Genomic DNA, 11,053 nt, shown 5'->3' on the forward strand with positions numbered 1-11,053 from the left:
CTTATATTGGCCACACTTGCAATATCAAATAAATCCCATTTCACTATTTCTCCTCAGAACATATTATTTATTAGGGAGAATTACATTGCTTTTTTATTTGCCTTTTATAGCTGTCATTTCTGTGCCTTACAGTAATGTGTTTTATTTACTACTTGTTGGCATAATGCTAGTTCTTATTTCAGTCCTCTTAGCCAGAGAATAAGAGAAGAGGGCACAGATTAGAAAGACACTCAAGTGGCAGACCTCTGATAGATAAAATAGGACTTATTATCAGAGTTGTTTTCTTGTACTTGGGCACAGTAAGTCCATAAAACCTGTGCTTGTCTCTTCACATCCACTGTAGTATCATAACAGTGAACAATATTCAGAGGTTAAACTCACACCAATTTAATGAAAATATGTATTTGAATAAAATAGAATTTCCCTGCAGCAGCAGAAATGACAGCACAACCACTGTCTTAACTAGAAAATGAAGTCCGGGAAAGGGATGGGAAAGACTAAGAGAAGCTGTGGCTGCTTCTTCCCCAGGGAAAGGTCTGTTCAAAATTCTAATGTTCTTGGATCACATGGAACCCAACCAAGCTAGAAGAGGCCACGTTTCCTTCCTGTGGCTCATATTCCAGTGCCATCTGGTGTTGTTTCAAGGGATGATGATAAACTTCTAGCCTCAATCACAGCCTCTGGAACCCAAGTCACAGCCAAGAATTCCACTCCTAAAGTACATACTTCACACACTGAACCAAAGTAATTCAGACCTATTTCTAAAAAAAATATTGATGAGTACCCCTCSGGCCTTTTCATGTTTATGTCCCATCCAACCTAAAAGTAGTGCTCAGAAATAATCAAGCTCAGTAGCAGAGGCTGATGTGATAATTCTTTCCATACTTTATGTCTGCTTTACAATCTAAAAAACAAGAGGTTCAGAATGAGGTGTCATTCACATATCTCAATATCATCTCAGGAACTGGGTATTAATGAGGTCTCACCAGTGTCAAAGGTGGTGGTCTAACTTAGGCTTAGAAAACACAGTTCCCCCACCACCATCCTGCTAACTACAGGCTGTCCTTTATATTTGATAAAAGAAAAATTGTGTGAGAAGACTGCAACAGCTACGTTTCAAGTTTTGTCTCTTTTCCTCTTCCAAAAACATGGAAAAAAATTAAAAGGTTATAAACTAGAGATGCATATCATGTTTCCCTTAATCACTTAAAAATCAAGAATAGTGACTGGATGCTGTTTAGGATACTTATGGCTGGCTGCAGTGATGGCTCTTGAGCAAAGGACATCTCAGATATTGACATGCACAATCTCATCTCCTCACTTATACAAGGGGTCATGAACTGGTTTTGCTTGAGCAGAAGATGAACCCATATAATTCACATTCTCAAGCTCTGCGACCCACATTTCAGACAGAARAAGGTATCAAAAGAGGTTAAAAAGTGTTAACATTCAGAAAGACACAGCTGTTACACCTTAAGTATGTTCCTAATACACGTATGTAACAAACTTGTATATTGTGACTATGTATTATGTATGCAGCTTTAGCATATGAATATGTACATRCATGTCTATAAAATCCTCCAACAGAGGATTTTATCAGTTCTCCATACCTGTTCCTTAACTGACACACTCAAAAGCCGGCAAGAGGCGATGCCTAATGCAATTAGATTTAGCCTTTTACAGGTGCTTTCTGGATGTGTCTTTGGGCCCTGCACAATGGTCAGAAACCAGCAGTCCAGTGCTACGAATCCTCAGTCTTCTAAATCCATAATTTGTCATTTGGCTCCAGTTTCTCTTTTTTCTTGCCCGGGTTCTCATCAGTTGTCTCTCTGCATTCTTTTATTAGCAGAAGTGAATAGGAAAAAAAATTAAAAGTAGAGGAAATTCAAGACAATTCTTGCTTGTATGCTACCAMTTCTGGAATCCTAATCCACTGGACTGCCTGAACCATTAGCTAAAGCTATAGAAGTAATGTAAAAAGGGATTTGTATTCTAAGTCATGCAGTGACAGTAGGGCACTGCTCATCTTAGATGCAGGTAACTTGTTTTTACAATATCATACTTCAGATTCCTCATGGCCTTAAACCAAAACAGGCTGTGCTTTTTGCAGTTTCCCCCTRGGCCAGCATCATACTTCAGTGGACTTATTCTTGCTACTACATGTGTTTTCTCAGATGCAGTATTTTCTTCTCTTTCTAATGGTAAATTTAACAGGTTTCCCTACAGACTTATTTTTAGGAAGGACTTATTTTCCCTGGAGGGCTAGAATTTTACCTAATACACTGACATACAATCAGCATAACCACTGCAAGCAGAACTCTGCCAACACCACCTAAAAGCATACTGTGCAAAATCATAAGGTGGAGGAAAAAAATATATCCCTTTACAACACCAATCACATTCTCCAAATAGCCATATTTATAGCACAATGTGCAAATGAGGGTATAGATTTATCAAACAGTTTTAAGAAAACACATTAACAGAAAAAACTTAAAGAAGAGTGATGGCCTTTTTTTATAATGGTGATTTTCTTCTGTGAAGAGTTCTAATGTGTTTTTATCTTATTCTTGCACACCCTCTTGTATTATTCATTCACGTATTAAAGCAGAAATTAATATTTCCTTACATAATCTCAACTATACTTCTCTTTTCCTAATAATATCTAAAATTCAGCACACTACAAATATTTGAAAGGCATCAATCCTATTTGCAAAACCAATTTATTTTATCAAGCCCAAAATATCTTCCAAAAGTGTTAAGTCACTTTTTCTACAGAATTTCATGTGCTGCGTGGAACAGATTGTACTTATGATATCATCAAAAAGTTACTGTTTGAAATAATACTGGTTTACAGTTTACAAATACATTAGGCAGTATTWCTCATGTAAGGAAACATTCTGAGTTCAAAACCCAAGAGAGTTAAAAGGGAACTCTAACAGATTACAGCAMAGCAGTCTCCTCTTTCAGAAGTCTGAAGATCTAATACCCAGCTATTGCCCAGTGTCTTCCTTACTTCCTTATTCAGCTTTCATACCCTATTTTATACATATAGACTTGTGTCACTACATACATAAATATGACAACTTATAGAAAAAGAACAATCCTTATGAAGAAATTTTATCTCATAACAACAAAGTCTGAAAGTGTAGCTAGCCATTAACAATTATGTTAGGAGAGACTTGCCTGAGAAATGCCTCACCCAGAGATCTCCATAATCCAGAATGATGTAAAATACAGGACACGAAGTATCCTCCAACTTCCTTTCTATTACAAAGCCTTTTACTGCTCTTTCTTCCATTTTTCATTTAAGCTTGTCTAGCCCCCTAGACCTCATGAATCTCAGTAAGGTTCTCACCACTGCAACTCAGCACTTGTTCTTTCTTTCCTTCCACTGCTACCAGTCACAATGTCTCCCTTATGTTACTTCACCAGACTCATCTTCTAATTGTCAGCCTTCATTAGCCTCTTTATGCTCCTCCAGRTTCTCAACTTTAATGTCAGTCCTGCCAATATTTAGCCCTACTGCACCCATGAGATCTAGGTTCCAGCCATATGTTCATCTTTGTTAATGACAGTAGCCTTCGCTTAACCTTTCTCAAAGCGCAAATAGTAAACCCCTGAAAGCCAAGTGCCTGACCAAACATGAGGATTGYCCCCGGCTGAGCAGGAACCAGCTTGGCACTGTCTCCCTCAATCCAGCTGCCACTCTCCAGCTGCACCTTGGTTTTCAGATGGTTAAAACTTCCATTAGGCTTTAGAACACCTGGTATAACAAGGCTCTGGTTTCTTTTCCTTTTAATCCTACCACTGCTGTGTAAATCTCAAGTAGTGGCAGGTCACATGAGACAGTTTACACAAATATGCYGGTGCTGCTCAAGTAGTCTCTATTACAGAAGATGATGTGAAAATTTAGTATGTGAGATCAGGTTATAATCTCCCATCACAAGTAGGCAACAGAAGCACTTTTAGAAGTGATCTCAGTTTATAAGAYGGTCCATCTTACAGACCATGTAAACAAAATGCCTGGCAGGTGGAGGRAAAAAAACCTTTATGCCCATGAGAAAATACATATATACATATCTATGTATTCCTATTCAGTTATTATTTTATTCACTGTGATGGCTGAGTCCATACTTTTCATGCTGTTTGTACATGTGCACTGGCATCAATCAGCTTCAGTCCCAGAAGTTCTATTAGTTTTCTCTCCCAGCATTTTCTAAAASTGGCTCCCAGTGACTTATATAAATAAAATCAGCTTTTTACAGGAAGAACACATTTATAACTTTAATAAGACTGCCCTCCTTCCTGCATTAAAGTCTACAGTACATGACAGATCAGGTTAAGCAAGSTGGTATCAAATCTGAACCAAATGCATTTTTGAGCCAAACCTTAATTCTCTGAAGAGCTTCAAGCATATTTTGAAGATGTTAAATTATTGATAAGGAAAATCAATTCTTTTTCCAGCTCRGGCAATGTCATACAGTCACTGTACATGCAACAATAGCTAAGGCAAATTTTCTGTTTTATTAACTTCATGACCCTTTAGAATTAAATTACCTACTTTTTTCCTCCTTAGAATCCTGATAAACAGTCACTACTGACAACTTCTGTTAACTTTAGATAAAAGATTTGTCTGCAAACTGATAGAAACAGACAACAAGACCATGAAACACTGGCATACTCCTATGTTTATTTATTAAACTAGCATTATTTCACCATTATCACTAAAGTTGCACACTTCAGCAAATAAACTGCAATCTCCTCTGATATGACCATGAACAGTTCCCTCACAGGGTCTGAAATAGTAAAACACATTCCATCCAAGGAGGCAACAAAATGAAAAACAATACTGGGAGAAAATCGGCAGATAGCAAGAACAGTTCTTCATGAACCTTTCCAAACAAAAAAAAAAAAAAATAGCAGGATCTACATATATACTTTGAAGTTATTTCAGTCCTAGTGATTTTAGTCAGTATGTATCCATCTCCCAGCATTTCCAGAGAAAATCTTAGGCACAACAATGGATATATATCCTGCTGGAAGCATTTTAGAAGCATCCCAACCATTATAAGATATATGAAAGAAAGAAGAAAATGTTACCAATCTTTCCTGTTCTAAAGTAGAACAGCAGTAGTGAGTAAGCAATTATTTACAAAGGATCAACAACCACCCTCTTGCCCTTTCCCAAAAACATCCTAACCACCAGTTTTAGGACTTAATGATACCATATAGTGAGCTAATGGAGAATTCCCTTTAACTTTCCTATTGAAGATGCCCACTTTAGTATAAAATAAGCAAATATCTGACASGAAAAACTGACACTGCACTCCAAGTTCGTTAGTTACTGTGTTTCTGCCATGGATACCTCGGACTATACCCCTCTGCACTGTTACACAGACCAACAGCCTTAACAGATAAAAATTAATGGCTGTGTACAAACAGAAGTATCTTTTGTCCCCTGAATATCCTACCATTTAGGCCACTCTCCAAAAAGCTTCTGCCAAATGTAAAAGAACTGTTCCCAGTTCTCTGATGGGTGCTCCCAGAGCTGAGAAAAAGCAGAATCGTTTGTAGGCAATGTGAGCCAGCAACACTGCAGCTCCCAAACCTTCCCAAATGAAATCATTCAGCAAAAAGATGGCAGTTGCAATTAACTACTAAACAAGCAATTGCATATTTTTGGTGAAGAAAGCATCTCAAAGAAAATCCCCTCTAAGTTCTAATAAGAAACCCGCAATAGTGGAAAGTAATAAACGCCTGTTTTTCAATCAGCCACAATTCAGATGTGAAACGGCAAATAACCAGACAGGAAAACTATTTGAAAAACATACAAAATAGGCCCTCAAAATAAGAGTGGAATTCTTTAGCTGTAAGTAACTCTCTCTAAGCTCCGATTTTCGGGGTACTGTTTCTGACCTAATTAAACGAGAAATCTGCTGTGGAAGSAAGCTCACCTAAGTGCTTTAGAGAGAGCTCACACCTCTAGGCAAAACACGGCCACTTGCGGAAGGTAAATAACAGATGTTATTTTTCCTTCTCCTTCCTACTTAACCACTAACGCATCTGCCGCGTCTCTGCCCGTGGAGTCCGACAGTCCCAGGGAGGGTGAGGGGGCAAGGGGCAGCGGCGGGGGCAGGGGCAGCGAGGATAACGATGCACAGCAGCTCTGCGTTCAGACCGACGCCCATCCCCTGCCGAGCTCCCAGTCCGCAGCAGCGCACCACTGCTGCCACGGCGGCATACGGGAACAGCCCCAGCTCACCCCAGCCCAGCGGCACTGCAGGCCCCAATCCCGGCCCCTCTCCCTCCCTGCGCGGGCCGCCCCGCGGAACCGCCCCGCCCGGGGCGCGGCTCCGGAGCCCTCACGGCGCAGGCGCAGGGCCGCCTCTTCCCCGCGCGCGCGGGCGGAAGCCGCCCCGAGTGGGACTGTCCGCGCTCCCTCCGCAGCGGGAGGGACCGGGAGTCGCGTACCCCCGTTCCTTAATTACCCCCGCTCCCGCATTCCCCCCACCCCGCGCCGAAGGGATGGCGGCGGCGGGCGTGGCCCTGCTCGCGGGACTGCTGGCGCGGCTGGCGCTGGTGCTGTACGGGCTGCACCAGGACCGCGCCATGCGGGTGCGCTACACCGACGTTGACTACCGGGTGTTCACGGACGCGGCGTGGCTGGTGACCGAGGGGCGCTCGCCCTACCGGCGGGCTACGTACCGCTACACGCCGCTCCTGGCCTGGCTGCTGACGCCCAACGTGTTCCTCGCCGAGGCCTTCGGGAAGCTGCTCTTCGTGGCCGGGGACTTGGCGGCTGCTGTCGTCGCCTACCGGGCCTTGCGCCGCCGAGGGGCCGCCGCTGGCCGCGCCTGTGGGTGCTGCGCCGCCGCCTGGCTCTTCAACCCCCTGCCCATGGCCGTGTCCAGCCGGGGCAACGCGGAGGCGCTGGTGGCGCTGCTGGTGCTCGCCACCCTGTACTGGGTGGAGGCTGGCAGCGTGGGCAAGGCCGCGGTGTGCTACGGGCTGGCCGTGCACATGAAAATATATCCCCTGACCTACGCSCTGCCCATAGCGCTCCAGCTGCGCACCAGGCGCTGCCGCGGGGAAGGGGCGCTCGATGCAGGSGGTGACAAAACGGCAAAGTTCACGTTCATGGCGCGTCTCTGGCACCTTTTTGTAAAGACGGTGAACCGCGACGTACTGCTCTTTGGGACGGTTGCCGGATCGGTGCTGGCTGCCTTGACTGTGGCATTTTATCACATCTATGGCTGGGAGTTTTTGGAGCATGCTTACCTCTATCACCTGACCAGGAGGGATATCCGTCATAACTTCTCTCCTTATTTCTACATGTTGTACTTGACAGCAGAGAGCGAATGGAGTTTTGCCCTTGGGCTTGCTGCTTTCYTGCCCCAGCTTCTTTTGCTCCTGGTTGTGTCCATAGCGTTCTACAGAGATCTTGCCTTCAGTTGTTTCCTACATACCGCTATTTTTGTGACTTTTAACAAAGTATGCACATCCCAGTACTTTGTCTGGTATCTCTGCCTTTTACCCGTTGTAATGCCTAGTATTAAGATGTCCTGGAGGCGTGGTGTAGTGCTTCTTTTTCTGTGGTTCTTTGGACAAGGCCTGTGGCTTACTCCTGCATACTTTCTGGAGTTCAAAGGATATAACACTTTCTTATTTATATGGTTGGCAGGACTGCTTTTCCTTTTAATTAATAGCCTCATAATTGTTCAGATTATTTCACATTATCAAATAGAAGCACAAGTTGCAAAAAAATTGAAACAATGGTAATAAACTGACCAAAATCCAGATATAGCCCTGCTGTTCTTGATAAGGCATTACCTATCACCAGCACTTTGTTTAACAAAAGTACACTTGATTTGTATWAAAGCAAACTGTTGTACTGTTTCAGGGCTGTAAGAGCACTGATTGGCCTCAGTTACTCTGAGCAGCCCCAGTCCTGCACTGAGCGGTGTCAGCAGGTGTACCTGTGTGGGTCTTGAAACTGCATTGCAACCCTGCCTCCAGCTCTATGTCCTCCTGCTCCTGACTGGAATCCCTGGAAGCTCCCTGGACCAGTTCATCACTTAACCATGCCCTGCTCTTTGACCCCTGTGCTGGGGTCACCCTCAGTTCCTGCTCATACTCCCTCATGGAGTAACCCTGGCACCAGTTTTTCTCATGCTCAGTGTTAGTCTGCTTGTTGAAGACCTTGGCCTTTGTCTAGAGTAACACAGAAGATTATAAAGGTGTATTGGAGTTTGACAGTTTTGTACATTCCAATAGGTCAGCGGAGTCTTTTGCAAGGCATTTGCTCAATATGTACACTGGGGGTTATTTTTTTATTTCCATAGTAACATTTTAGCTATGCAGCATTTCAGGTCCGTGCCTGGTCTTTATGTCCTTGACTTCTTGAGACTTTGTTTTAGAATTCAGGTATGCTACTCTTTCACTTACTTTTGCATATTCTGTTCTGTTTGAATTTTTGAATAATTTATCTTTGCCATGGAAGAAGAATTTATGATATGTCTGTCTGGGATCACAGAGACATATAAAGCTTAAATATTTGTTTCTTGCTTCCATGATCTAGAAAAGAGGCCACCGCCTTACATATCAGTTAATATACAGTTATTGTGGGTGTTAACAGTAGCAAATGCAGAGTCAAAGTACAGCTAGAATGGCACTTGTGTCCCAAAAGCACTAGAGTTTATACCAAAACAGTAATTGGAAATGTAGTTTCTCAGTGGTTCTGTTTCTCTGCTATTAAAAAATATATGAAAAAATGAAAGGAGTTKAGGAAATTAAGCAGTTGCCAGAAGGGAAATTTTGAAATAGAAAGGTCTACAACCTGTCAAAACACATTTATCCCAGAGGAGAAACARGAAGATGTGGAATTGAATGTCAGGTGATGGTGAGAGGAAAGCAGAGCCATTTAGGAATCAATACCCTCAAGAACATCCCAAAGAGGTCTGATATACACAGCTTTTGACAGAGGTGGAAACTGACAAGGTATTTCAATAAAATGTAGTTTAAATAGGCATATGGCAAATACAAGAATTTTCATATTTGCCTTAACTTCTAATTACATCCTATGTAAAAGTGAAATCTCTTAATGTGTAACACACAGCAGGGCTTCAAGGCCAAATGGCTTCAACCACTTTGCAAAATTCCCAGTGATGTCATTGGGAAAGAGTGTGGCCAAGTGGATTTGCCAAGATGCCTCTCAACCCTGCTGTCTCCTGAGACATCCCTCTTCTTCAGGACTGCAGTACATCCCAGCTATCCCACTACAGGGCTTCCTTCCCTAGTGCTACCTTTGAGATGGAATTACAGTTTTTTGGTTTATGAGCCTCTCCTACTGCTTCTCAGCCCAGCTGAGGTGGTTACATGAAAAGAGAGGAAGCCCATGAGCCTCCACAGCCCAGAGCCAAAGGGCATGTTATCAGGAGTGTGACCATGTCCTTACACCACTGACCAAATCTGGCCATTCTGATGTGTTAGAAGGAAGGATAATTTCCCTGTGATTTCCATAGTCAGAGTGTTGTGGGGTGTTTCTGCTCCCCAGTGGAAAGCTTTTCTCTGCCATCTGCTGTCTCACTTGCCTTCAATTTGTGAAGATCCCGACAACAGCTTCTGCTGTGTAAATCCAGAAATTGGATAAGGCAATGGATATTCTTTTGACTGTTGGTTTTTGGGGGCAGGTCTTAACAGATGTGGCTGATTTCCTTCCCCTGGCTTTCTCTGGTATGAAGAAAGTTTTATAGCACCAGCCTTGTCTAGAGGTGTATCAGTCAAAAAAAACTGGTGGCATAAGCCACTTGCACACAAGTGAAAGTGTCCCATGTGGCTTTATTTTCCAAGCTACAATTGGGCTTACCCAGTTTCAGCTGAAGACCAAAGAGGCTTTTCTGTGCCAATGCTGCTGCTCACCACATCCTGATGTCCAGGCAATGGCTCATTTTCCTTTGCAACTGATCTTCCACTATCCATTACAAATTTTCTGCTGTGAAAAGCATGTTTTCTTCCCCCAGAGCTATATTCTATATCTCTTTAACAGACCTACTTCTGCTGTTTGCAGACATTTCCACACCTCTATTTTTCCCTTCCTGGCAGAGAAAGCAAATGTAAGCCAAAAGGCATTTCTAACCTCAAAAATCTTCCACAAAAAAACAGTATATTGAGTTACTGTATTCRTGATGGAATTGTAATGTTTTTTAAGTAAGAAGTAATTTCCTTATGAAAAATACGTTCTTGATTTGTTAATAGCTAAGTCAGTTTGAGAAGGCTATTTTTTCAGCATTTTTTCATCATTTTTCAGAATACAAATTCGGAAGCAGTGACAGGAACTGAAGGGTGCCTTCCCTCYGCAGGTCAGTACTAGTCCTGCAGCAATGATTTGAGAAAGCCATGCATAAGCAAGTTATAAAAAGGCTTTTGTAAAAGCCTATATTTACAGTCRTCATTTTAATGATCCAGGCTGAGTACCTCTTTTTATAGTTGTTTTCTAGATCACCTAAATGTGTTTGGGATTTAGAAGTAGTTAAGTGACTCATAAAAAGCTGGGTAAGAGAAATTAACCAAAGGAGACAAACAAAAAGATATTTGAGAGTTTAGATCTTGCAAATTGCTTTTAAAAAAGTAATTTCATAGTTAAATGGAATTGATTAAGTTTATTAATTTTTAAAGATGGGTTAAAGTCATTTAGTCAAGTACCAAAACAAGTTACAATTCTTGAACAAGTTGTGGTGAACATTTCCAGTGTCCTTAAAATTTACTAAATTCATTTCCTATGGAACATTTATTTCTTTTGATGCTGTTCAGATAATTTTGCCTAATAATTTTATGCACATTTATCTTCTGGTAATTAGGAAATGAAGTGTCTGAATGTTAGTGTTCCATCCTTACCATGGGTTGCAAAACTAATGCCAACTACTTATTTTTTAAAGGTTGAATATGTCATGTCTGCAGAAATTTTTCATGTTGTACTGAAACCAACCCTTAAGTGCAAAGTACAAGATGTGAAAGARGGGAAAAGAAGAATCGAGTAAAGTTTTTGCCTTGCTTT

The 11,053-nt window shown here is 41.9% G+C and overlaps 1 protein-coding gene across 1 annotated transcript; it reads left to right on the forward strand.

Moving 5' to 3' along the window:
* Positions 1–6,390: 6,390 nt before the first annotated feature.
* On the forward strand, positions 6,391–9,776 carry PIGM (phosphatidylinositol glycan anchor biosynthesis class M). The gene has a single exon (XM_057363977.1). The coding sequence runs from the start codon at positions 6,526–6,528 to the stop codon at positions 7,777–7,779; it is 1,254 nt and encodes a 417-aa protein (XP_057219960.1). The 5' UTR covers positions 6,391–6,525; the 3' UTR covers positions 7,780–9,776.
* Positions 9,777–11,053: the final 1,277 nt, after the last annotated feature.

Source organism: Malurus melanocephalus, unplaced genomic scaffold, assembly GCF_030028575.1.
Source record: "Malurus melanocephalus ecotype Western Australia unplaced genomic scaffold, MMel_1.1 scaffold_33, whole genome shotgun sequence".
Taxonomy (NCBI): Eukaryota; Metazoa; Chordata; class Aves; order Passeriformes; family Maluridae; genus Malurus; species Malurus melanocephalus.